Raw genomic sequence first — 27,780 nt, 5'->3', positions numbered from 1 at the left:
TCTGTAGTCCTACTGCCTAATATAGGGCAGGGCACATAGTAGGTTCTCAGCAAACAGTTACTGAATATTGCAGGGATGAGAAATTGATTGGAGGGGGCACTCCTTAATCCACTGGGTACAATAAAGGATGGCTGTGAAGGCGAGCTGGGACAGAGGCGTGAGTGCAGGAAGGGCACCTTACTGCAGGTGACAGACCAGTTTGGGAACACATATGAGGCACCTCTTTGTGAATTCCCAGAAATAACTGGGATTTGCTTGGGGGGGGCCTCATCTGATAAGCAGCTGGGTTACAGACACATTGGGTCTCGCCAACTTGATTCTCACACATAACATACCGTTTATCTCACCTGTCCTCACTTCCCTTGTTTTATCCTTCAGTATGTCCTTCTAATTGTTGAGGATAGGCTGTTCTTTGATTTTACAGGGATATCCTGATTCTAAATATCACATTTCTTCAACTTCCAAAGTCTATTATGCGTGTCAGTCCGCATGTCCCACTTTGGGATCAGAAAATGTTACTGAGGCCATTTTCTCATTAGCCCAGGAGATTCTCCAGTGCAGGGACCACAACTCTTTATTCTCACAAGTCTTTATTCCTCACTGGGCCCAATTCTGAGTGAGACTTAATGCGGCTGCTGAAGCAGGTGATGTAGACGGACTGCTTGAGTGATGGCAATAATGCCCCTGCTTAGCCGAGACCCGTGCCCCTTTCTCCTCTGAGCACTTCACAGATGCATTTCCAAAGGCACTGTCCTCTTCTGAGCAGCATGGCCCAGTCCTCCTGGCTCTGCTGCACACAGTTACTTCCGGCCACTCTTCCTTTGGCACCCCTGCTGGGGCTCTGGGATCTGACTCATGGCAGCCCTAGCCTGCTGTACTCAGACCTCTGTGCTGAGCACCCAGATAGGGCCCCTGAGGCTCAGAACGGAGCCCCCATTACACACAAACACACACGCACACACACACCTGTCAACTTAAACTCACAAATGTTTCATCCCCAGGACAGGAGGCAGTTCCTTAGAGATTTAGAGTAAGCCACCACCCTACATAGACCCTTATGGGAAATGCTGGTGGGCAGGGGAGGCTGGCAGGGGAATCATAAAAATGAGTTCTGTCTTCAAAGAACTGAAGGTCTAGCAGGAATGGCAGAACCATAGGTTCACTCCACAGCAAGAGACATCTGAGATTGCCTTTCCCACTTCTTCATTTCTTAGATGAAGAATTTGAGGGACAGAGAAGTTAAGTAACTTGCCCAGAGTTAAACTGTTATGAAATGATCAACCCAGGACTCCTGAAGTTACTTTATTGGAGAGGCAAGAAGAGGTAGCACACACACACACACACACACACACACACACACACACACACACACACTGGTAGGTAAGTACTGATTTTAATAACTCGACCGCTAGATTGAAGAACATCTCCACCCACCTCACCTGTTTCTTTGGCTCCAGGCTCTAGGAAGAATGCACTGAAATTGATGGTACTACTGGAGAGCTTCTGGCCTTGTTGACCATAACATCAGTGGTAATTTTTATATTTAGCACTCACCTCTCTTTCTCTCCACTCACTTCCTGGTATTGAGTCACATCTGTTCTTCCGTTAGATTATAAATCATCTTTGGGAGCAGAATGAAAAACAGTCTTCCAACAAATGGCACCAAAATTCCTCTTAGAGTGGGAATTGTCTTCAGCCAGAAAAAGATTTAAATACATCACAGGGAGGGGGAGGTAAGGTCTTAAGCATCAAAGGTCGAGGAACAAAAAGGTAAACTGCTGTACTTTATAAATAGACAGGAATTCGGGGAGGGAGATAAGCAGAGAGGAGAGAAGTCAGGAAGGAGAGAGAACATGAGAGAGCCACATGGTGGGGGAGTGAAGAAAATCAAAGAACAGCTTGCACAGCTGTGTTGTGAAACCCTTCCTCCTCTGTCTTCTTCAAAACTTCCAGGAAAGTTTAATACAGGAATTGCAGAGTGTCTGTGCCTCTGGCTGATGGAATATGGCACAAGTGGTAGGATGACCACTCCTTTGATTAGGTTTTGTCATGGAAGACTGGGCTCAGCAGACCAGAGAGAGACTGTCATCCTACTGGCTTTGAAGGTGGAAACTGTGGGGTGAGCAAGGGCCAAGTGGAAATGAACTGCTGGTGGCCTCTCGGAGCCAAGGGCAACCCTCTGCCGACAGCTGGCAAGAAACTAGGGACCTCAGTCCTGCAATCAGGAACCGAATTCTCCCAACCACCAGGGAGTCTGGGAGGGGGTCCCTGAGCTTCAGAGAGGAATGTTGACCAGCTGACCCGTTAACTGAAGTCTGATGAGACCTTGAGCAGAAGAGCCAGTAAAGCCATGCCTGCACTCCTGACCCGTAGAAACTGTAGAGTAACAGGTGTATAATGCTTTAAGCTCCTAGATCTGTGGCAACTTGCTATGCAACATGGAAAACTAGTATCAGTGTGTGTGTGTGTGTGTGTATGTGTGTGTGTGTGTAAGCTACTTCTCACTTTTCAGGCACTTTATATCTATTTGTTCATTTAATTCTCCCAATAGCCCTTTTAGGTAGACATTATAACCCCACTTTACAAACAAGAAAATTTCAAATTCCAAGAAGTTAGCACCGCACTAAGGTCCTGTAGCTACTCAGTGGCAGAACTTGGATCAGAAATGCAGACTGATCACCAGCAAAGCTTGGGCTTCTGACCACCTCCCTAGCTCAGCAGTAGGACTCCACCTCCCATGTGCAAGTCTTGGTCCTGGTCTAGTCTTTTGCCCCCAGCACCAACTCTGGGACTAAGCTCCAGAATGTAAGGTGGCCCTCTCCGCCCACCCCTGTTGCCCCTGATGATTGCTGAAGTTGTTTTTGATTCTTGGTTGCATAAACCTATGCGGGAATGGTGCCGGAGTTGTCCCTGTCATAAGTTCAGTTTGCCAGAACGGAGAGAGCGGGCGGACTCAGGATGCCGACATCAGCCAGAGAATTTGTAGAGCTGCAGCAAATTGCCTGGGAAACAAGGAATTTGTGTGAGGCTTTGTGTTGAGAGGAGGCAGGGCCCAGCAGCTCCAGCAACCACTGAACAAGAGACAGATTAGCTCGCTCTCTTTGGAACAAAACAAGCTTTTTTTTTTTGGACCTGGACAGCGAGGAATGGCTCTCCCAAAGGACATTTTGTCTTTCCTTTTCCTTTTTAAAGTTCTCCTAGGTAGCCTTCCTGAGAAATATCAAATAGAAAGTGGAGATGGGGTCAAAGGGCTCCTTCTGCCCCTCCCAGGGCCTTCGTCCTGAACCTTGGTTTTGCTGCCTGCAGATTTCTGTAAATGTGAGGAGTCACTCAGAGGAAAAGCCTTCTGCAAACAGATGGTATCTCAAAAAAGTGTGGGGTGTGTTGGGAGAAAGTATGTGATCTTGTGAAGGCAAGGGGTCCTGGGTGAAGTTCAGTGAGGTGGGGACGAGGTGCTCCCATTTCCCAGCTGGCCAATTGAAAAACATCAAAGCCTTTTATGCTGAGAGTAAATATTTGACTTCTGAATAGAATTCCTGCCCCCTCAGAAACTGGGAGGAACTCAGGCTTGTGTCCATGGTTGCTGAACGTGCCCTATTCAGCAACTCTCCGGAGGAACAAAGAGGGGAAATTAATGGGCATTAAAGTATTGGAAAGATCATGCTTTTGCTGACCTATTTAAGATATAGTGAGGACATTTCAGAGAACATCTCTGGAGTTCTGTTCTTGTAAAACTTCAGTACTCAAATAAAAACAGGTTGAAAAATCCTGGGGAAGCCACAGTTACCCCAGCTCATGAAAGCCTTCATTGTTTCCCTTCTTCTAGATCCTCAAATGGTGTCCTCCCACCCACCATGTCCTGCGGAAGGATTTGCTGCCACACTCCCTCTGCCTTCCTCCCCCTCTCCCCCTCCTCCCAGGGAGGGAGGCACGGAAATGGAAATCAGCTAGCTAGCATCTAATGATTCCCTACTGTGTGAAGAGCATTCCATGTTCTAGAGGTAAGAGAAGTGGGGTGTGGGAAAGGGGAAAGGTGGCACATTGCAAAGGAACAAAAGGCATGGTTCCTGTCCAGGTGCTTCAATACAGGTGGGAGAGGTATATTTCAATCTGTAAGCAAGTATAATTGCCAATACATTCGCATTGCTGCTTAAATTATTATTTCATTTAATCTATCAGTTCTATGTGGCAGGAATTTTTTTTTTCCAAAGACAATCGTGAAGCTCAGAGAGGCTAAGTGGCCTGTTCAAAGTCCTGCATTTTGTAAGCTGGCCCAGTCCAAACTCCGGCGGTGCTTCTTGGTCTAGTGTTTATATACGACACTCCAGAACGAGGTTGCCTTCAGTCAGCCCCAGATGTAAAAAGTCAGTAGACTACAGCAAGGCTCTGAAATGAGATGTGAAACAAAGAAGGATAAGGCAGACAAGAGGACCTAAAAAACAAAGCCTAATTGGCAAGAGAACGATTGAGTCCCCAATAATGAGTCCAGGGACACTAAGAAGGATTTGTGATACACAAGACTCAACAGGGGGAGAAACAAAGTCTTTCTTTCTTTCTTTCTTTCTTTCTTTCTTTCTTTCTTTCTTTCTTTCTTTCTTTCTTTCTTTCTTTCTCTCTCTCTCTCTTTCTTTCTTTCTTTCTATTTTATTTATTTGAGAAAGAGAGAGAGCACAACGGGGAGAGGGTCAGAGGGGCAGGGAGAAGCTGACTCCACGATGAGCAGGGAGCCAGACAATGCCAGGCTCCATCCCAGGACCCTGGGATCACGTCCTGAGCCGAAGGCAGACGCTTAACTGACTAAGCCACCCAGGTGCCCCTGTCAAGACTCTTTGTTGTGACAGAGGTTCAGTGCGAACAATTTGAAGCAAAAAAGGAGAAGTTTCTTGTATTGTGTAATGAAATTTTGGGGGGAGCTCAGATAATCGGAATTAAAATACTTAAGACCCATATTGGTTATGACTTGTCATAGGTGGGTCAGTCTATTATACCTATTACCAGGGACACTGGGCAGACAAATCAAAATCCTCTAAAGGTACAAAAGATGATTTCTACCTTGATTCCCTAAAAAAAATTAGCAAGCATTTATTGAAAACCTATTACATATCATACATTTCGTATATATTACCCTAATTCTCACAGAAAAGTCCCGAAAGTCCAATTATTGCTCCCATTTGACAGATGAAGAAACAAAGGCTCAGACTGTGTGACTTAACCACAGACAGTATATTACAGAGCTAGAATATAAATTCAAGTTTGTTTCCAAAGCTCTGTGCTCTGCACTGTTAATATACTGTCCCTAGAAGTTTGGGATATAGATGTGACTATTAATAGTGGATTATTATAACAATCAAAGCAGAACACCCACAGATTAATGACTTGGGTTTCTCCAAACAGTTACCTTGAGTGTCTTGCTTCTTATTCTAGAAAACGTTGTTTAGATTCCTCTTCTGACATTGCTTTAAAAACTTGCACCATATTTTTAAAGTATCTTTAATGATAGCAACTTTTGCATTTTAGGAGGTACATTTTCAAAACCCGTCAAAAGTATGGTGAATCAGGGGCGCCTGGGTGGCACAGCGGTTAAGCGTCTGCCTTCGGCTCAGGGCGTGATCCTGGCATTATGGGATCGAGCCCCACATCAGGCTCCTCCGCTATGAGCCTGCTTCTTCCTCTCCCACTCCCCCTGCTTATGTTCCCTCTCTTGCTGGCTGTCTCTATCTCTGTCAAATAAATAAATAAAATCTTTAAAAAAAAAAAGTATGGTGAATCATATAGATAACACCTATAGGTAGATAAAATCATTTTGACCAAACTTTAAGGCAAAGTCAAGCTTCTTTGGCTTCGCAGAACAGATGACCCAGTGAAGTTACCATCAAAGGAGAGGCGTATTGTATGGCTCTGGAGTAGGAGAGCCCAAACACTGGGGCAGCTTCCAGAATCAATTTGTGTAGGTAACTCTGAATCTTCCTGCTTCTCTGCTCCATTCTCTTCTCTTGACCAACTGACTCTCTCTATTTTGTGCATCTCAGAACTCTTTACATTCTAAACAGTATAAAACCTAATGCAAATCGGCATTAGCCATAAAGAGCTTCATTTGCTCACCTATTTACAAAGTCTGGAGGTGGGGTAGCCTGGAGAGTTAGCTTACTCCAGAGGCTCAAAAGTGTCAACAGGGAATAAGAAGGACTTTAACTTGTGGTTGGACCATCTCCTTGAAATATTGCAGGTGTCTTTGATGGAAAGGAAGAGAATAATGATCTGGGAAGTGCATCTCTATGTCCCTCCTGGAAGAGTATTTTGGAATGTGGAGAGACGCTGAGTCTCATATGCTGATTTTATTTTAATCATTCACCCAGAGAAAGGAGAAAGACTTCTGCATTCTCTAATCCAAAATTAAAGAGTCTTTTGCAAAGATCAGGATAGCAGATGTTATTGAGACAATTGAGTGATCTGCTACTTGTGCCATTTATGATGAGATGTTGCTGCAAACACCCGATCTGCATAGGCAAGCAGAAGGACCCTCACCAATGATTCCAGTTAGGAAGGTTATTTGCAGAGGTGGCTAAGGAAGAAGAAGATCAAAGAAGGACAGTGCTATCGTCTGCTTTCAGAAAATAGCCCAGAACATTGTTTAGTCCTGGGAAATCCAATTCAGGTTTGGGGAAGAGAGTGAAAGTAGGTATGACTCAGCTGCCTGGGGTTGAGTTCTCAACATCCAGATCCCATGAGCATGGAATAGGCAGATTTCCTGCCTCTAGAGAAATTTTCCTTGGGGTCGGCCCTTTGGACTAACTGGTCACCATGTTTTCTGATCTGCTACCAGTGTGGGTCTGTCAGCCACAAATAGGATAATGGCGACCAAAGAGCAAATTGCCCTCGCCGCTCATCAAACAATTGGTTCTGTGTGGAGTGGACTGCTGCCAAGGACCCAGTGACTCAGGGCTTTGTGCAGAGATGGCCAGGGATCCCCCAGCCGTACACATCAGAGCTAATCCAGCTCTGGGGAGGAGTTCTGTGGTACAGGACCTCAAGACTCTGGTGCCAGAAACATGCATTCTTTTAAGTCTCTAAAGAAAAGAGACATTCCTGAGCAAACAGTTCCCTGCTGAGAAACTAACTCTGGCCATATAGAAGATAAACCCTGTGAAAAGGTCAGAAAATGGGAGCAGAGCCCGAGATGTAAGCTTCCTGGGTATAACAAGAGTATAGATTCATACGAAACCAATGGCACAGCTGCTAGTGGGAGGCACAGACCTTGAGCTAGAGGTTTAGAGAAAGCAAGGAGCTACCTAATCACACTTCTCCCCAGTGTTGAGGGCCGTGTGTGTGTGTGTGTGTGTGTGTGTGTGTGTGTGTGTGTGTGTTTGGAGGTATGCAAATCAATCTCCCTCTGGCCCTCTCAAAAGGTGGCTCTTTCCTGCTACCTATCCCTCTGGGTGGAGGTGGGATGGGTTGCCTTCTTGCTCACTGCTATTTATAAACCATTCTCTCTCCTTTTTCTTAGCTTCACCCCTCACTTTGAATCTAATGTTGTTAGACCATACCACTCACTGCTTTCCAAGTTATTCTCCTCTACCAACCTCCAGATATTTTCTCGAAATTCCTGGAAGACTATTGTTCCCGGTTCTCACCAACACTATTCTGGTCATATATTTTGGTGATTTTGATAACCTTGGGAACAGCCCATTCAATGCTTTGGCCCCTCATTTCTATGGCCTCTTTTTCTCCAGTGATCTTAATTTACTTTGGCACTCCCTCCCTTGGTCATACCATGGAGTTTGCCGGTACCGATATCTGCAGAGCCCCCCATACCCTCAGTTTCAAGCATCCCACTCTTGGATCCCCACCTCTTATCTTTTCAGGGCATTCCTTCCAGCATCCTGCTTTAACAAACCTTAGACCTCCACTGGAACCTTCAATCTCCTCATCCTACTAACTTTACAATGTGCCTTACATCTCACTTGTTCTCCCTTTCCTTAAAACCTATTTTAAGTTTCATGGTCAGTCATTTAATTACTCCCTTGCACTAATCTCTCTTCAACTTCCTAAATCTTCATTTCTTGCTTGAGAGTAACATTTTGGTAAAGGCTCAACCCTGATTAAAATTAATTTTTTCACCTACTTTATGCCTGTAACCATGCAACTGAAGAAAAATGCTCAACCATGCTGACTAGTCTCACTTGAAATTCATAATCATGAATCTCACATGCATTCTTAAGGCCATCTGGCAATTGTACAAGTCTCTGGTTCTACTCTTCTGCACAACTACTTTGGACCTTATCTTCCTTCCTCAGACCTCCAACATCTCTTCCTCTATATTAATTGATTCCTATTTGTATTAGTTATCACTTTCTGTGTAATGAATTACCCCCGAATTTAGCATGTTAAAACGACAAACATTATCTCACATAGTTTCTGGGAACATAGTCTGGTTTGGGGTCTTCTATGAAGTTGCAGTCAAGCTGCTGGCCAAGACAACAGTCTCTGAAGATTTGAATGGCGCTGGAGGATCCACTTTCAAGACCATTCACAGGGCTGTTGGCAGAAGCTTTCAGCGCTTTGTCATGTGGGCCTTTTTACAGGGCTCCTTGTGACATAAATGGCCTCAGAGCAAGTGATCTGAGTGAGAGTGAAAGCAAGAGCAAGAAAAAATGAGAGAGAGAGAGAGAGAGAGAGGGAGGGAGGGAGGGAGGGAGGGAGAAAGAAATAACACAGCATCTTTTACAATCTAATCTCTGGTGTGATATACCATTACTTCTGCCATTATTTTATTGGTTACACAGACCAACACTGTTATAGTGCAAAAGGGGACTAGACAGGGTGTGAATACCAGGAGGTGGAGACCATGAGACACCATCTTGTAGGCTGGCTACAATAATATTTTACAGAGAAAATGGAGCAGTCAGAGGAGAACTTCCATAAGCTCCCATAATAATATTGGGTAATAATTGTATTACCCAATTACCAGTATATAGTCTACTTTCACTGCTATTGTTATAATGAACTTCTCTTCCTGCTATCTAAGGCCAATCCCTCCGCTTGTTCACTAGATCCCATTCTCTCTGCCCACCTAAAGACATAGATGCAGACATTCTCCCATCTCTCTCTTGCATTGTGTTTTTTCCTGTCTATTGGACAATTCCCAACAATAAAAAACATGCTGTGATCTTAAAGAAAAGAATCATCCTGTGATCCTATCTTTCCTTGCAGCTACCCATCCCCTATGTCCCTTTATAACCAAACTCATTGAAAAGCTTGTCTAAAATTGCTGTCTCCAATTCCTCCTCCCCTTCTCTTTTAAGTCTACCCCATCAGGCTTTCACTTTCCAACTACTCCAAAAACACTGCTCTTTTAAAAGTCATCAATGACCACATTGTTAACCCAATAGTCAATTCTTAGTCCTTATCCAATTTGAGCTATCAGCAGGATTTAACATGAATGGTCTGTTCTCTTCAATGAAACATTTCCTTTACTTGGCTCTCAAGCTATCACACATTCCTGGTTTTCTTTCTTAGCTTACTAGCTGATCCTTCCGAATCTCTTTGTGTTCTCCTCCCCTTTTCAGCCTCTTTAATGTTGGAATACTCCATGGCTCAGTCCTTGGGCCTCTTTTCTTATGTATGAGTCAGTCCCTTAATGATTTAATTTCATCTCCTGGCTTTAAACCCATAATCTAACAACTCCCAAAGTCGTATTTCTAGACCAGAACTCTCTGCAGATACTTTTATCATACTATCCTCTTGGATGTCAATTAGATAAACAAAACTTAATCTGTCTCAAACTGAATTCCTGATCTTCCTCCCAAACATACTCTGTCCGCCATTTTCCCCATCTTAGTAAATGGCAATGGCAACTCCATCCTCTCAATTGCTCAGGACAAAATCACTAGAATTTTTCTTGACTCCTCTCTCTCTCTCCACACACACACACACACACACACACACACACTCCTCTCTCTCTCTACACACACACACACACACACACACACACACACACAACTATATCCAACTTTCAACAGGTCCCAAAAGTCCTGCCTCCCAAATATATCCAGAATCCAACTACTTCTCGCCATCTCTAGCACCACTTCTCTGATCTAAGGCATTGTAATCTCCTATTGGGATTATTGGAATAGCTACTTAATTGGCCTACTTTTACTCCTGGCTCATTCAGTCTATTCTCAATACAGCATCCACAGTGATTTTTTAAAAATTTAAGTCATGGTCTAACATTATGGCCTTCCTTTGCTCAAAACTCTCCAGTGATTCCCCATCTCAATGTCTTTCCATGGCTTACAATGCTTTATATGAATGCCCACCCCCTAACTTTTGACTCCTACCCCAACACTCTCTCCATCTCACTCTGTACCAATCACACCAGCCTCCTTGCTGTTTCTCAGCTACTTTGGAGAGATTGTACTTGCTGTTCCCTACCTGAACATTTAACTCTCCTTCCACGATTATAGTAGCTTGTTCCATTAGATCATGGAAGTTTGCATTGGAGCCTCTGCTCAGAAGTACCTCAATGGGGGCACCCGGGTGGCTCTGTTGGTTAAGTGTCTGACTTCCGCTCAGGTCATGATCTCAGGGTCCTGGAATGGAGCCCTGGGCTCCTTGCTCAGCGGAGAGCCTGCTTCTCCCTCTGCTCCTCTCCCCTGCTTGTGTTCCCTTCAAATAAATAAATAAAACAATGAAAAAAAAGTCCTTCAGTGAAGCCTTCTCTAGTCATCCTATTTAAATTCACTTCCTCTCCCTGCAACACTCTTTATCTTCTTTCTCTGCTTACCCTACAATATTCGTCAGCGTCAGACACATTTACTTACTCATGTGTTTATTCGGTTTCTTCTCATTATACTACAAATTCCATGAACAAGGGATATTTGTTTTGTTCACTGCTATATATTTCCAGTGCCCAGAACAGTACTGGTGCATAAAAAACTCTCAATTATATGTTAAATGAATGAATGAATGGATATTTCACAGGAATAATGAAGTGTCCCTGAATTACAGTGCAGTTTGGAGGAGAGAGGGTGACCGCTCGCGAGGCTGCGATGTTCAAATATAAGAATATGTCTTAAATAGCCTTTATGTTACGAATTGTACACAGGATTGGTATGATTTACCGTTAGCTTAGTTTGTTTCTCGAGGAAGTCCTGCCAGGCCCACCTTTTTCCATCCTTTTCTGCTTCCCTCTGTTGGGACCCCTGTCCCTCCTAGTCAGCGTTCTTCAGCTCAACGTAACCCTTTCCTCAAAGATTTGAGCTGGTCTCGGTGCCGAGAGTACAAGCGCACCAGCAGCCAGCCCCACCTCTGCCGGCCCGCTACCCAGCAGCCGCGCGAACCCATTAGTTGCCGCCCAGTTCCTCGCGCCTTCACAAGTCCCACCCCCTCAGTAGGACACGAAGCGGAAGTGACGTTTTTGAGGTCCCCCGAAGTGCCGCCCCTCACGCTTCCCCAGCCCCGGGGAGGGGGACGCAAGACCGGAAGGGGCGGATACAAGGCCCCCGAAGGGTGGGGTGGGTCGAGGCCGGGCGGCCCTTCCCCAGGTGGCGGTTTACTGGAGGCGGTTACCTTAGTACCCGGAATAGTTTGAGTCTGTGGCGAGCGACACACCGGTACTGGGTCGGTGCTATCTCAGTAGGAGTGGGACCCCCTGAAGCCTCAGAAACAAGCTTTTATCTGGCCCGGGACTCCCCGGCGTTCAGCGCTTCCCCCCATAACCGGATACCGGTTATTTGGACTCTGCCTCTGGCTCAGGTTCCCACCCCACCCTACCAGCCCCCTTTCCTTCTGGCTGCTGCGGTCGTTCCTCCCTTTTCTCGCGGTGCCACCGGTGGGCACAGCCTTCGTTCTCTCAGTAGATCCCTTTTTCACTCCCGTCTCATCCCCATTCTTTCCAAAAGGCAGTGTTTATACTTTTCCTTTTTATTTCTTCCCACTTCTCTTCCCTTCTTTCCTCTTTCCTTCCTTCTCCAGAATTCTCATTCTTCTACTGCCTGCCAGGCTACTGCCTCCTCCAAGGCTTCTCTCCTTTTCTGGAGCCTGTGCTCATGGCTTAGGAGGTTGAGCTTTTAGCGCAGTCGTTTGAAAATTTTAAGCTTCTCCTTTCTCCTACCCAGGAGTCACAGATGCCAGGAAGTATGGCCCCCCTCAAGAAGCCTCGAAATACCACAAGGGTGCCTCTGGCTTTAAACCCCCTGAAGAGCAAGGACGTGTTGGCAGTGCTGGCTGAGAGGAACCAGGCTATAATGCCAGTTGGGGCATGGGTGGAACCTGCCTTGCCAGATAGTTCGGAAGTCCCAGCATATGTGAGTGTCAGTTTGTTGCAAATGTAGTGGGGTTCCTCCCCCATTTTTGTTTTTTCTTTCTTTCTCCCCGCCCCCCCCATATTAGCCTTCTCTAATCTCTGGTACCTAGTTAAGATCAACAGTCCTTTCTGGAGATATCCTTTCTCTTCTGTTATAAATAGGTATGTTCTTGAATTAGGATTGTAGAACAAACATGTATTTGCCAAAACTGTTTATTTCCCAGACTCCTGATTGCTTGCTATGCACAAGACATAGGCACTGTCAGCATCTTGCAGGCACCCTATAAGGTAGTAGGGATGACAGTTGCCACACTTAATGTAACATTAATTGATTGCTTAAGGTTAGTAAGTGTGTAGTAGAGATTCAGTAAGATTCAGACACAGAAAATAAGGAAAGAACAGATTTAATTCTGACTGTGATTCTAAGAAAGTTTAACTATTTCATGAGGACAGGGAACTTTACTTTTTGTTCATTCCTTTCCTGTCATATAGTAAGTCTTAAGGAAATACTCAATGAATGAATGTGGAAATATAGTGTACGTTAGTCCTTAAAAAATGGAAATGTTGTAGGTACAGATAATAGGTAACAGCATTTCAGATGAAGGGAAACTTTTGCAAAGTTTACACGTGTGCCTGTTTACATAATAACTCATATGTGCAGATTGACACAGGAGGACAGTTTTGTAAGAATATTTTTGATAGTCTTTCACTAAACTGTGCCCCTTAGCTATTTGTTGGAATTTTATTGTGGCATATACCACATTATAGTAAGTTGTTTACATATCTACTCTTCCTGATGGAGTGTGAGCTTCCAAAACTCAGGAAAAAAATCTTATTACCATGCCCCCAACTTTATCTTAATGCCTAATAAATGGAATGCACAAGTTATGTGAAGGTCTTCTGAATGTATCAACAAAATGCTGAACATAAGATAAAAATATGAGTGGACCTTGATCTCAGAGAAGAAATGAGACATGTTTAAAGTAAATCTTAACTAACAAAACAATGTCATATATTCATTCATTTTATTTTTTCTATGTATGTGCATACATATTCATTTATTTCTCTTCTGCCTATTACCAGAAAGGATTTTATTTTTTAAAGATTTTATTTATTTATTTGGCAGAGAGAGACAGCCAGCGAGAGAGGGAACACAGCAGGGGTAGTGGGAGAGGAAGAAGCAGGCTCCCAGCGGAGGAGCCTGATGCGGGGTTCCATCCGAGAACACCGGGATCACGCCCTGAGCCAAAGGCAGACGCTTAACGACTGAGCCACCCAGGTGCCCCACCAGAAAGGATTTTAAGAATCTAAGTAGTATATGATTAAATGGTAGGACTATAATACTTAAAGAAGAAAGATAGGAATTTGAGTTGATGTGATACAGGCAAGTTTAATGAAGAATTTAGAGAAGGAGGATGATTCTCTCAAGAAGAGTGGGGAGAGTGGGAAGTGAGCAAGGTGTATCAGGATTCTAAGAGTAGATTAGATTGATTGGAGTGGGAAGCTTAGAAGGGGCTGGTTGATAAGATTGTAGAAAAAGGAGCTGTAGGGAGCCACAGGAAATTTTGGATAAGGGATTGACGTCATTCATTGTTTAATATTTACAGATGAATTTCATAATAAAACAGTGTTCTGACTAGGTTAATTGCTTCAAATTTTTTTTTGAGGTGAGGGATAGATTGGCTCCTGGGGGACAAATTAGGATGCAATCGTAACAATTTAGCCATGAAGTATGGCATCAAGACTTGCTTAATGATAAGGAATAAAGAGGGAAAGCCTTGAAAAAGGGTAGTTGAAGTAGGAATGAAGAGGGATAAATGTCTTACATTTATCCCAGAAGAATCAGTAAGATTTGGTACAAAGGTATTTTGGTATTTAAGTTAGTGACACCTCTTTTTCATTGCTGAAATTATGACATCTTTGTAATGTAGCATCAAAATGCCTGAAAACCACCAAAACTTTCTCTTTCTGTGTTAAAGAGAATTGAATCTCATGTTCCCAAACATTAAATCAAAATACTGGTCTTGGAAAGAATATAAACATGTCTCCTTTCCCTCATTTAAAAAATTCTGATCAGTACCAGTCAAAGGCAATTTGATCAAGCATCTCATAGAACTCTTTACCGATTTAGCATATATTGTCTGGGGAATCCACCCTTATTAACAGATGCAGCTCTTGTCAGCTCAGAATAAATGCTGAACAGTTACTTCTAAAGCGTGATAGACATAATATCATGCTTATTCTAAAGGGAAACTCCTAATCATTTTTGTCCCTAAAGTTTCAAGGAGCCGTCAAGAATACGTAGCTTCAGACCTCCCTCCCCTTCCATTAATTAAATTAGCATCAAAAGACACTGCTGTTCTATCAGCATTTATGGCTGTTGCGTTATTTTATAATTTATCTGGTTATCTCTTGTTGTATAACAAACCTGGATCTTAGTGGCATAAAGCAAAAGATACTGTGTATCAGGATTTCAAGCCCGGCACAGTGGGGATGGGTTGTCTGCAACATGGTGTCTGAAACTTCAGTTGGGACAGCTAAAATAGCTGGAGATATCTGAGACAAGTTTACTGGGTTCTGCTTGTTAGTTGGATTTCTTAGTTCTTCATCTGGCATCTACTTGGCTGTAAAGTCCAAATTGGCTTTCTCACTTACTTATCTGGCACTTGGGCTGGGATGACTAGAAAGGCTAGGGGCTTACTGGATGCTTTCTCTTTCCACATGACCTCTCTACTTGGCTAGCTTGGGCTTCCTCTTAGCATGGTAGTCTTAGGGTAGAATTCTTACATGGTGGCTGGTTTCCCCTAGGGTGAGCACTCCAAGAGCTATAGGTGGAAGTTGCTTTGTGACCTTGCAGAAAACGTCATGGAGCCAATGCTTCTTCCTTGTTCTGTTGGATATACAGAGCCAGACTACATTCAGTGTGGGAGATGTCTACACAAAAGCATAAGTACTGGGAGGATTGATTCACTGTGGGGAGAAAGGAAGATCATCTTTGGAGACTACTGTGTAATCTAAGTATCAGTTTCATCATATGTGAATTATCCAAAGATATTCCTTGGTTGTTGTGAGAAACACTTCATTCTATATTGCCCCCTTGGATAGTCTTTAGGGTTCAAAAAGTCTATGAGGAATTAGTTGTACAATTGAAACAGTATTTATTTTTGCTTAACCCAGTATTTCTCAAATTTATTTGACTCTGGGAATCTGCTAACATTCCAGAACGTGGGACAATGTTTTTGGGTTTTGGTGGCCTTACACAATGGTGTTTGCTAAGAAAAATATGTTTCTAAAATATGGTACACTCTTATCTTTGGTTTACAGTTGAGATTCAGTTTGGAATCCATCATATACTTCAATAAGATGTTTGATAATCTCAGCGTGGGGGTAAAAGAGGGGGCAGACAGATAATGGAAGTAAAAGAAGCAAGATGGCTTTAATCTTCTGGGACTTGAGTTAATTTCGGTCAGTTGTTCAGGTTTTACTACCTGTATCTCTCCTTTGGAATTATTTTACCTGATTGTTTTTTGATATTTGTTTTGTACACTCTACTCCTATGGTATATACTTGTATAGAATATGGGTAGATTTCTTGGAAAATTTAGTTTAATTTAATTTTTTAAAAAAGATTTTATTTATTTATTTGACAGAGAGAGACAGCCAGCGAGAGAGGGAACACAAGCAGGGGGAGTGGGAGAGGAAGAAGCAGGCTCATAGTGGAAGAGCCTGATGTGGGGCTCCACCCCATAACGCCGGGATCACGCCCTGAGCCGAAGGCAGACGCTTAACGACTGAGCCACCCAGGCACCCCGGAAAATTTAATTTTAATTGGAATTTAAGTTCATTTGATTTTGAGAGTTAATGACTGCCTATGAAATATTTGGGCACCTTCTGAGCTAGAATTTGAAATCACTGTGTTAGAAGAAGGGCTCAATAGGAGTATGATTTTATTTAATTTGAAGATTCCTTTTGAAAGAGAAACATAGTCGAGAGAAAAGCGGTACAGTATAGGGCATACGTATTGGAGTCAGAGAAACTTCTAGTTCTGCTACTTGCCGGCCATAGGATCTTGGGCTACTACTAAAGATTAATCTTTCTGAGCCCCAGTTTTCTCATCATTCTATATGAGATAAGAATACCTTCTATTGGAGGTAGTGTTGGGGATTCAGTGATATAATGTAGTTAAAGTGCTTGTCTTGTAGCAGATCTTCAATAATGGTAACTGCTTTTAATTATGATGCCTATGGTTGTTATTCAAAGCACTCAGAGGAAGTGAATACTGATCAGGGACTCAAATGGAATAAAATATTCTAGATTGCTTAGAATACGTTTTGGAATGGAGCATTACATAAATACTGAGTACCTTTATGTTCAAGGCTCTGTATTATATACTGTAGGGGAAACAAAGGAGAATTAAATATATTTCCTGTCCTCAGAGTGTACCTAATCTAATGGGGGATTTTGAGAAATGTTGCTCTCAATTAATTTTAATAAGAATGAGAGGTAGTATAGCATAGGAGAGCTCAGAAGAAGAAGGGATTGTAGAAGGTCCTAGGTAAGTGGGTATCAGATGGTCTTAAAGAATGAGTAGGCCTTTACCTTACTAGATAGAGAAGACGGGAAGGGCATGCTAGGTTAAAAATGGAGCGTAAATCTGAGCGTGAAGGCATTTTGTAATAGGACATATTTAGTGAGTGGTGAGCAAAAGGACATACTTAGTGAGTGGTGAACAATTTTAGAAAATGTGTGACATAAGATAAGTTTGAGTTCGTTCATGAAGAATTAATGAGGGTCGCCTGGGTGGCTCAGTCGTTAAGCGTCTGCCTTCAGCTCAGGGCGTGATCCTGGCGTTCTGGGATCGAGCCCCACATCAGGCTCCTCCGCTAGGAGCCTGCTTCTTCCTCTCCCACTCCCCCTGCTTGTGTTCCCTCTCTCGCTGGCTGTCTCTCTCTGTCAAATAAATAAATAAAATCTTAAAAAAAAAAAAGAATTAATGAAGACAATTTTAAATCAGTTCAATGAAAAATTAAGATTTGATTTGAGTGTTCACAAATATTACTTTTTAATTGTGATTTGGTTTTGGTACTTACCAGCTATGTCTAGATTATCAGCTCTGAACTCCTGTGATTTCCTTACTCTGCTGGGAAATCTGGATTAAAGAACTGAATTATTTTGTCGGGATTTTATCTTGACTGATTTGTGCTTACAACCAAGCCCTAGTGGGCAAAAACTGCTGACATTTAAGTTTATTTTCTATCTTTCATCTTTCAAGACTTCAGCATATATGATTGAAGAAGAACTAAAGGAACAGCTAAGAAAAAAACAAGAAGCTCTGAAGCATTTTCAGAGACAAGTCAAACACCGAGTAAATCAGCAAATCAGGCTGAGAAAAAAGCAGCAGTTTCAGAGATCTTACGAAGCAGTAAGTTCAAAAGTGAACCTGAGTAAAGATTCAATGGAAAGTGTGTGTTATGAGATAAGCTATTAGGCAGTAACAGAATCTAACTTTCTTTGGATTCCATGCTTTGTATAATTGCTAGGGAGGGCAATAGATTTGTATGTAGAGAAACCGCGTTTTATCTTTGTGTTGTTCTGACTCACAAGAATTTTTTTTTGCTTTCACCAATAGTTAAAAACAATGTCAGAATTTTGGATTTGGGTTTGAATTTTGGCTTTGCTGCTTGCTAGCTATGTGGGTTTATTACTTATCCTCTGTGGACTGTAGTTTTTTCATCTATAAAATGGGGCTATGATACTTGTCTCACAGTGTTGTTATGAGAATTAGATAAGTAAATTATTAGCACTTAGTAGGTACCTGGTAAATGTTGTTAGTTTCTTTGCCTGCTAAAGCTTTCCCCTTTCTACCCCTGACCCTGATTTAAAATCTTTGGGGCTACTTATAGACATTATTTGATTGTAATGGCTTGGAGTGGAACCTCACTAGAAGAATCTCACTCTTTCTTCCTTTATGTAGGCAGAAAAAGAAGGCTCTATAGCCATGCAGTCTTCAGATCCAGCACATTTAACTCCTAAAAGAACAAGTGTTTTTCCAAACAACTTGAATGCTGCTATTGGAAGTGCTAGGTTACCTCCTTCTCAGATGCTTGGGGATGGAGTGGATGATAGAGAGAATCAGAATGAATTATTCCAACAACAAGCCCAGGCTGTAAGTACATATTCATTTTATGTCTATGATTTTTTTTAGATATAGGACATATCTAAGATAAGAAGTAGAGATTAGGAGGTATTACATTCAACTTCACTTTTAATTACCTTTTTTTTTTTTTTTTACCTTTGTAAAGTGGTGAATGGTGAAATGATGTTTATTTTTTTATACATATTTTAAATTTATTTATTTTCGGTAAGACAGTTTAGAATCATCTAGAGGAAGGTGCCAAAGTGTAAGAGTCACACCTTATGAGAAAGAGCTTTAGGGTCAAAGAACAGAGGTGTTTTTTTCCCCCCCAATTATACTGGAATTGTGTTATGGGTAAATTATTCTGTTTGTAGCACATAAACAGAATTGATTCCTAACTTCTGTTTCAAATAGGTACAGTACATATATGGGACATTTCATTCATTATTTTTGTCTCTTTTTCCTCTTTTCTGTCCTTTAATCTGATTATCATAATAAATAGATCTATAGGTCAAGTAATAATATAGTAAACTCTCAACATAATCAGAATTTTTAAATGTAACATATCTAGTAATTGATTTTACATGTCTGTTATTTATTTATTTATTAAAGATTTATTTATTTACTTTAGAGAGAGAGCGCTAGGGGATGGCAGAGGGAGAGGGAGAGAGAGAATCTCAACCAGACTCTGTGCCGAGCACGGAGCCTGATGTGAGGCTAGATCTCATGACCTTGAGATGGTGACCTGAGCCGAAACCAAGAATTAGACACTTAACTGACTGAGCCACCCAGGCACCCCTTACATATCTGTTATCATATCTGTTATTTCATCCACTCAAATCACTTGACACCATGCATTCAACTCTCCTTGGTATACCTGAGCTTTTTGTCTGGTTAATACCATATTCTTCAACTCTGCTATGGGAATTATACTTCATCTTATTTAAAATGTATTTCTAGGGATAGTGAGAGGAGAGCAAAAATGTAGATGATGATTAATGGGGGTGCCTGGGTGGCTCAGTTGGTTGAGTGCCGGACTATTGGTTTTAGCTCAGGTCATGATCTCATTGGTTGTGGGATCAAGCTCCATGTGGGGTTCTGGGCTCAGGGGGGAGTTTGCTTGAAAATTCTCTCCCTCTGCCCCTTCCCCCACTCAGGCTCTCTCTCTCTCTTTCTCTTTAAAATAAATAAATAAATCTTTAAAGAAAAAAGAAAATGATGATTATGTGAAAATAAAAGTTTCATAACTGTTCATGTGCTCGGTCATAAGTATGAAGCAAATCCGATTGTGTTGTTAGTATCAATACAGAAAAGCTTTATAAGCACATGTTATATTGAAATACTTAAAAAAATTTTTTTCTCTTTGCCCCAAACTGTGACTTTCTTGCCATTGCTTGATTTGTAGTAATCATTTTATAAATCATTTTTGTTTTCCTTTTTAAGATTGTGAACAATTTGTTGAGCAAATATTTATTGAGCCAGACACTGCATAAAGTATAAGGGATAGGACATTGGTAAAGACAGACACAGTTGTTGCCTTCATGGTGCTTGTAGCTATAGCCTCATTCAGTGAGGATTTTACTTCATCTATATAATACATAAGTAGAACACATCAGTTCACAGATATTTGAATATACTGTGTTTGTTAAACATTGTAGGGATACCAATGAAATGTGAAATAGGACCCTTCGTGGGTTTATATATCCAAGTAGAGATATAAAGCTAACAGACCCCAATCTATTAAATAATAATATGGAGACATTTGCTGTATTTGATGAAAAGTTGTGCTATGGGATTTCAAAAATTTTAAAATACAAGGAAATATTTGTGGGAGAATTCCTGGAAGAGGTGGAATTGAGCTGTATATTTTGAATTGATAAGGTGAATTGCTAAATTCAACAGAATTTTGAGATAAGAGGAACAGTGGAAAGTCTAGAATATGTAATGAGCTTGCTATATTTGGGAATAAGTGCTGGAACCGTTCTAATTGATAGTTTACAGAGGAGAATAATAGAACATGAGGTTAGATAAGTAGGAGGAAATCAGGTTATGAAAAGCCTGAAATGTTACAAAATCTTAAAAAGTTTTTATACCCTGTTTTTTTTCCTTAAAAGATGAACTACTGAAGAATGTTCAGTGACCTAAACTACTTTACGCCTACAAATTTTTGCCCCTACTACACCGTGACAATACATGCTTTTTAATTTTACTGTTTCTGTTGCAGTTTTTATCCACTAGATGTCACCAAGAACTAGACAGTGAGACATTGTTCGAGCACTAACTTGGTTTATCTAGAAGTGGTTGAGCAAATGGTGAATGCAATTCACTTTCTGAGTGTTCGTGGACTTTTAAATTTTCTTGTGTCTTGGAGTGATAGAAACATAGACTCCTGGAGTTGGGGGGTTTTACATGTTCATCTGACAAGGATGAAATGACTTGACATCTGGGGTATACTTCAAAATAACGCAACAGTGAGGTGAAGTAGGACATTATAGATAAAACAAGATTGGCCAGGAATTGATAATGTTAAAACTGGTTGATGTGTATGTGGTGTGTATTATAGCTTCTGTCTGCTTCTTTGTATGTTTGAAGTTTCCAATATGTTTGAATGTGTTTACATTTTTAATTAAATGTTGGAAAAGAAAAGACATTATCTAGTCTAACCTTTCTTTCTCTTAGGAATTCTTTTTATAATGTGTCCTGTATAAATGGCCATCTAGTTTCTGCTAGAACACTGCTACTGCTGAGCAACTGACTACTTTTTAGACTATTTCATTTTTAGAAGTCTTGAAGTTATAAGTACTTTTTCAATATATTGAGTCAAATTCTTTTTCCTATAATTTTTACCCATTGGGCCTAGTTTTGTACTCTCAAGTAATAGAAAATAAAACACCATGGTCATCTCTAAGATACTTCAAGTATTTGATTATGACTATCATTTTTATCTTTTGATTCTTAAATTCCAAATGCTTTCTGTCATTATATTCTGGGTTGATTTCTTCTGAATGTTATTTAGTTTTTCAGTGCTTTTTTCAAATATGACCCTCAAAACTGAACACAGCACTGTACCCCAAATGTGACTTTGCTAGGACCTCTCTTATTCTGCACCCCCACCCCATTCTCCACTTTTATAATACTTGGTATTACCTACTTGTTCTGAAATAGATTAAGATTGGGTACCTAAAGTTAGGAACTATAATCGTAAAACCCGAAGAAATTTCAAGTGTTCCCATAAAATAGAACTAGCCTAACCCCCTGCTTTTTGTTAAGCCTGATATTTATCTCTAGGGATTGAGTTTCTGTTGTGTCCCTTGATAGCTTCATTTTGGTGGGGAATTGAAGAACAACTGATCATTGTTTCTCACCATGTAATAACTTTTTATTTATACACTGTTAAGCTTACCACTATTTTTTAACATGGTATATCTCAGCTTTTAATTTGTTTCTCACTGAATCTTTTATTATCTTATTTTTTACTTTTATTCTCTTATTTTTTACTTTTATTCTCTGTTTATAATGAAGGTTTTCCAGGTTTTTCAACCCTGGAAATAACAATTCATTTTTGCAATGAAGAAAGGTTTAAACAATGTGAAATAACCTGATAAGTTTTCTGTAATCTATCACTGAAAAACTAGTTTTTGAGTTGGACTCTTTGGCTGCAAGAATTCATTTTATTTTAAGAATACGCATGGGATAGTAAAGATAGAATCAGAAACTCACACAAATCTAAACTCCCTTAAGGAGTGTGTGCCTGGACAGTTTTTCTAGATCTGAGGTAGCTCCACTGATCGCACAGCACAGGACCTTTGATCTTCCCACTAATATTTAATCACTAACTTGATTGATTTGGTGGCCCTCATAGGGTGACCCACCTTTCCCCATTGTCTGAGAACATGAGACTTTCAGTGCTAAACCTGGACAGTTCCAGGCAAAGTGGGAGAGTTGGTTGCCCTATCTCTACGCATGCTTCTCCCTTATTTGCTTAATTTTCTACTAACTCGTATTCTCATCATCACAGCTCTGAAACTTTGGCATACGTAGGCTCCTTTAGCCTCTTTTCTCCAGCTTTGGACCTTTTAGGTTCAGCTTCTGTCTCTGACTTTTCATACTTTCTAGTTCATTATGTAAGATAAGGAATCTTCATTGGCCCAGCCTGCCTTTTCGTGGAAGATCTAGGTTATTGGCAAGCCTATAGCTTGGAATGCTCACCTAATAATAATTTGATTTGTAACATCTCCCTGTTTTCTATGTTTTTGTTTAATGCTTATTGACATTGACTTTGGTCCTTGTATTAGTTTCCTGGGGCTGCTGTAACAAATTACCTTAAACTTAGTGGCTTGAAAAATTTCTTCTCTCGAAGTTCTGGAGGCCAGAAGTCCAAAACCAGTTTCACTGAGCCGAAATCAAGGTGTCAGCAGGGCCCCTTCCACAGGTTCTAGGAGAAAATTTGTTCCTTGACTCTTCCAGTGTTTGGTGTCTGCTGGCATTCCTTTGCTTGTGGCTACATCATACCAGCCCCTGCTTCTGTCTCTACATCACCTTCTCTTCTTCTTTATGCCAAATCTTTCTCTACCTCTCTCTCATAAGAACAGTTGGGATGACATTTAGGGCCCATGTGGATAATCCAAGATTATCTCCTCATCTCAAGAGCCTTAGCTTAATAATATCTGCAAAGGCCCTTTTTCCTTTAGAGAAACATTTACAGTTTTCAGGGATTAGGACCTGGTGTCTTTGGGTGTCCATTATTTAGCCTGTTACAGTCCTCATAGCTGGTCCTTGAAAGGGCCTTCAGGTTGAGGTTTGATGAAGAACCATGGTAATGATAGAGAAATGGAAAGACTATAATGTATATTCCAACTGCTGGACCAGTTGAAATATCCTGCTTAAGGGACTAAAATAAATCTGTGACTCTAATAGAGGTTTGAAGTTGATGGGTGATGAACATTATGTATCCTTATTTCATATCTGTTACAACGGGTATTTTGAATCCTTGGTCACATTGTGCAGGGCAATAACATTTACCATACTTGGTAATGAGTAAAAGCAGGCATATGTGTGGCTCTGTATTTTTCATAACCTCAACTACACATGTATCTCTTTTTGCAATGTGATTATCTCTATCTTGACCCATTTAGCCACTCTGCTAACCAAATTTAGAGGTCCTCCTCTTAGCAGAATAAAGAGTGATATTTCAGGCTGATTTCTCTGGCTGGAGGTATAGGCCTTTAAAAGCAAGGACAAAACAGAGGTGATGTACTGTAAGGAAACTGCTAGTAGTGAGAGTGTTTTTATCCCTAGCTCACTATTAGTAAAAATCAAGGTGTTGTTATTTATATCTGTAAATCGTAGTCATGAATTGCCTTCAAGGAAGAATTGATATCATTATACTTTTACTGGATGGGTTAGAACTGGTCCTGGTTTTGCCATAATTTTATTGAGTAGTTTAGGAATTTACTTTTCTTCTACATGATGTAGGGCTCAGCCTAAAAAATGGTACTTTGTTCATTTCTGTATTTTCTTTAAGGGCAGATTTGTGAAAAATAAAATAGTCTGTGCTTCTCTGAAAACAAAATCAACATAGGTGCTTAATGAAATTACTAGGTAGGTATAGGGAATGAACACAAAGTCAGTGCATTTAATATTAATACTTATTATCAGCTGTTACTTAGAGTATTTGAAACAAATGGGTTGAGATGTTTGAGTTTGTGTTCTGAGTTAACTTAGAAAAGCTTCCTGGAAGAAGGGAGATTTTAGAAAAGACTGAATAGCTACAGTCTTCAAATGTTAGGGGTGAAGAAGGGATTCTTGTAGATAGGAAAAAAGAATTTTAGAGGGACTAGGAATGGAATCTTCTAGCAAGGAGTCATGAAAGTGATTAGGCATGCAAGGACTGGTTGAAGAAAGAACTCCTTATTGAGAAGATGAATGGAGGGTAAGGGATGTATCTGCTCAATCATTTCTAAGTTTATTAATTCAGACTTTTAGGTTCTGATATTTTTGTGTACATTATTAATACAAAGCATATGTTGTTAAAAAAACAATTTGAATAACAGCACTTAAATCAAGTTATGGAATACAGCATATTAGAATAATGAAAATCATGTAAAAATACTATCAGCGGACCAAAGTCTCCTTTGCAGGTAATCCTCTTGTCTGAGGTCTGGCATTTTTTAATAATAGGGGCCTGTTTTCCTGTTGGAACACTTAGTGAATTTGGTATTAAAACTTTAGCCTGTTTTTGTTTGCTCTTTTTTCTCTTTCCCTGGCAGCTTAGTCAAACCATGAAACAGGCCCGTCACCGGCTGGCATCCTTTAAGACTGTGAATAAAAAAAATGTGTCAGTGTTTGCAGATGGTAGAAGGAAAACCTTTCCCCCACAAGAGGTAAATTAATTTCTAATACATTGTTTTAAAAAGTACAGATAAAGATTTATTTACATCTCAACATTATTTAGAACTGTAAAAATAATTGGAAATAACCTGAAATATCCAATAGTAGGGAATGGTTAAAAAATTATGGTGTATCCACATATAGCCATTCTAAAAATTATCATGCTTTCAGAGAATATATGAAGACAACGCAAGGTGTGATACAAAGTTAAGTGAAAAAAGTAGGATACAAGATTATATACATTATATTCTCAATTTAAAAAAGTTTATTCAGCCAACATTTACGGAATGTGTATAATTGCCAGGCATTGTTCTAGAAGCAGGACTTAGAGTAGAGAAAAGATAGACAAAGATCCTTCGAGGAGCTTCTGTGCTAGTAAGGAAGCAAATAGTAAACATGCAAATAAATGTAGAATATAATTTTAAGCAATAATTGCTATAAAAAAAATAAAGCAAAATAAAGAGATGGGGAGGGAATGCTGTATACAGAGACAAAAGCCTGGAAACAAATGGACCAAGAGGTTAATACTGATTATTTCTGGGGCACATGGGTGGCTCAGCCATTAAGCATCTGCCTTCGGTTCAGGTCATGATCCCAGGGTCCTGTATCAAGCTTTGCATCGGGCTTCCTGCTCTGCTGGGAGCCTGCTTCTTCCTCTCCCACTCCCCCTGCTTGTGTTCCCTCTCTCACTGGCTGTCTCTCTCTCTGTCAAATAAATAAATAAAATCTTTAAAAAAAAATACTGATTATTTCTGGTTAGTATTATTACAGGTGATTTTTATTTTCTTCTCTCGGTTTTCTCTATTTTAAAATTTTTCCATAGTGCACATATTTTACTTTTCAGTCAGGAAAAAGAAATCAATACTGTTATTTTTTAAAAAGGAAGAAATTCTTTTAACTCAAAATACAAGGTTAGAGTGAGTAATTAGAACCTAAATGTGGAGCTAGACTTAAAAGGATATTTAAGGCGATACTTCTAAAATGACATCATTTTGTACCTGTTTATTTCAGTGTTCACAAATTTGGATGCTAAAGACAAATGTGTATTTTCCTGTGTTTACTCATTTTGGCATTAATTTCAAGTTTTGGTAGGCAGCATCTAGTAGAACAGACAGTTTCATCTTTTTTACTCTATTTTTTTTTTTTTTGGCCATCATCATCATCATCACCTCTGTCCCTTATTAGTGCTTTCTTAGTTTTGCTTCCTAGATTATATATATATTATAGTTTTTGTATTTTTTTCCTCAAGTATCTCAGCACAACCATCAAAAACATTTGTCTCTTATATGTTTGCAGTTTGTAGAGTATTAACCTATAATGTTTTCCTCTTCAGTGATAATTAAGACATTTATAGTTAAATATAAAACACAAGTGGGCATGGGTGTGTGTCACATACAGCATTTTGTCCCAGATGCATTCAGTATGGGTACCTTTTTCTAGCATTGCCTTGTTATGACTCTCAAGATAGAGTTTCTTTTTTACCTAAATTCTTCTCACTGGCTTGGTTTTTTGACAATTTTTATACCTATGGATTTGACAACTACAGTTTGTGACATTAGACTGACTCTAGAGTCCTGTTAGAATGAAGTGATTGGACACATTCTAGTAAACCAGAAAAAAATGGTTAACAGATCCTGGAGACTCATATTTTATTTTGTGTGGAACATGTTCAAACCTTTCAATTGATGTTTTTCCAGAAAAAGTACTGTTTACAGGTCTGACTGAAATAATCATTCAGTAGAAGGGAGAAGGATTAAGTCTTGAGATAACATCCTGTATAAACCAGATTGATACATCAAAGATGCCATTTAAATGTAATTCATTATGATGATGATGATGAATTCAGACTGCTGCTTCTAAAGAATGCATGTGTATTTTTCAGCTAAAACACTGGAAACATCTATTCCACAGAAATGAGAATGATAAAGAAATTAGTGAAATTTTTCATATTTCTTATATCAAGTATGTGGTCTTTCCCTCAAATCTGAACAGTTTTCTACCCTCTCAGTTGTGTGAAGTGGAAATCTGCTGGTCAGAAAGGACACAATCTATAACCCAGTTGAACTCTGGTTTCATTTCCTTGTTAGACTTACTTTTAGTGATCTTAGAATCTGTCTGGTTGTTATTGTTATTCCAGATTTAGAGATACAAATAGAAGATATACTTGCTTGCACACTGTCAGGTCACCAAGATAAAATCATAAGGCTCCTCAAATTGATCCTGGCTGGGATAGGGACAAATTGTCATTTATAAAGTTAATATATTCTCCTACCAGCCTGTTTCACTCCATGTTTGATGTGTGAGTGTTTTGTTCATAAATCTGAGTAGAACTCACCACTTGTTTTTCTTTATTCTGTATTAACCACCCTAATCTGTTAAAATCATTCCAGATCTTTCACAAAAACTCAATTTAGTATCATGAGCATATTGCTTTCTCTAGACCATTTATATTTGTATTAATTTTTTTTTTCAGAAAGCACTTTGTAGGAAACCATCATCCCTCAAAATAAATACAAGAACAAGAGGACAGTTGACCTTTAAGGTCCATCAAGGTCTCTGGTCTTTTAACTACTTTGCATTACCAGACATTTATAGAAAATCAGGGAGGGAAATGTAAAGAATAGAGGGAAAAAATGGCTTGTTAGAGCCATCCACATCACATTAAGTTTGGGCTTAAGGGTTAAGATTCTAATGTCCAGTATTGTTTTTTTCCTAACAGTTTTATTGAGATAATTTATATACCACACAATTTACCCATTTAAAGTATACATTTCAGTGGTTTTTAGTATATTCACAGGTTTGTACAACTGTCAACATAATCTAATTTAGAACACTTTCTTCATCTGTAAAAGAAACCCTATTCCCATTAGCTGTCACTTCCCATTCCATCCTTTCCCTACCCCAAGTCTTAAGCAACCACGGATCTACTTTCTGTCTCTATAGAGTTGCTT

The 27,780-nt window shown here is 40.1% G+C and overlaps 1 protein-coding gene and 1 long non-coding RNA gene across 11 annotated transcripts in view; both read left to right on the top strand.

The window, feature by feature from the left end:
- The first annotated feature begins 3,291 nt into the window (after positions 1–3,291).
- Positions 3,292–6,359, top strand: LOC123792702 (uncharacterized). Its single transcript, XR_006779763.2, has 3 exons — positions 3,292–3,359; positions 3,827–4,001; positions 6,227–6,359. It is a non-coding gene; the product is annotated as an uncharacterized LOC123792702 (long non-coding RNA).
- A 5,133-nt stretch (positions 6,360–11,492) lies between these two features.
- CCDC15 (coiled-coil domain containing 15) overlaps positions 11,493–27,780 on the top strand; it is a 71,360-nt gene continuing 55,072 nt past the window's right edge. For 6 of the 10 annotated variants that reach the window (XM_087868324.1, XM_045798048.2, XM_045798047.2 and 3 more), the window contains exons 1-5: positions 11,493–11,754; positions 12,117–12,305; positions 17,576–17,725; positions 18,278–18,469; positions 24,709–24,822. In XM_087868324.1, coding sequence (XP_087724450.1) covers positions 12,126–12,305; positions 17,576–17,725; positions 18,278–18,469; positions 24,709–24,822 — 636 coding nt within the window. In that variant the 5' untranslated portion in view covers positions 11,493–11,754; positions 12,117–12,125. The other 4 variants (XM_087868322.1, XM_087868321.1, XM_087868323.1 and 1 more) reach the window with 4 other exon arrangements.

Source organism: Ursus americanus, chromosome 16, assembly GCF_024610735.1.
Source record: "Ursus americanus isolate L20-20 chromosome 16, mUrsAme1.1.p, whole genome shotgun sequence".
Taxonomy (NCBI): Eukaryota; Metazoa; Chordata; class Mammalia; order Carnivora; family Ursidae; genus Ursus; species Ursus americanus.
This window is presented reverse-complemented; position numbering and strand designations above follow the sequence as displayed.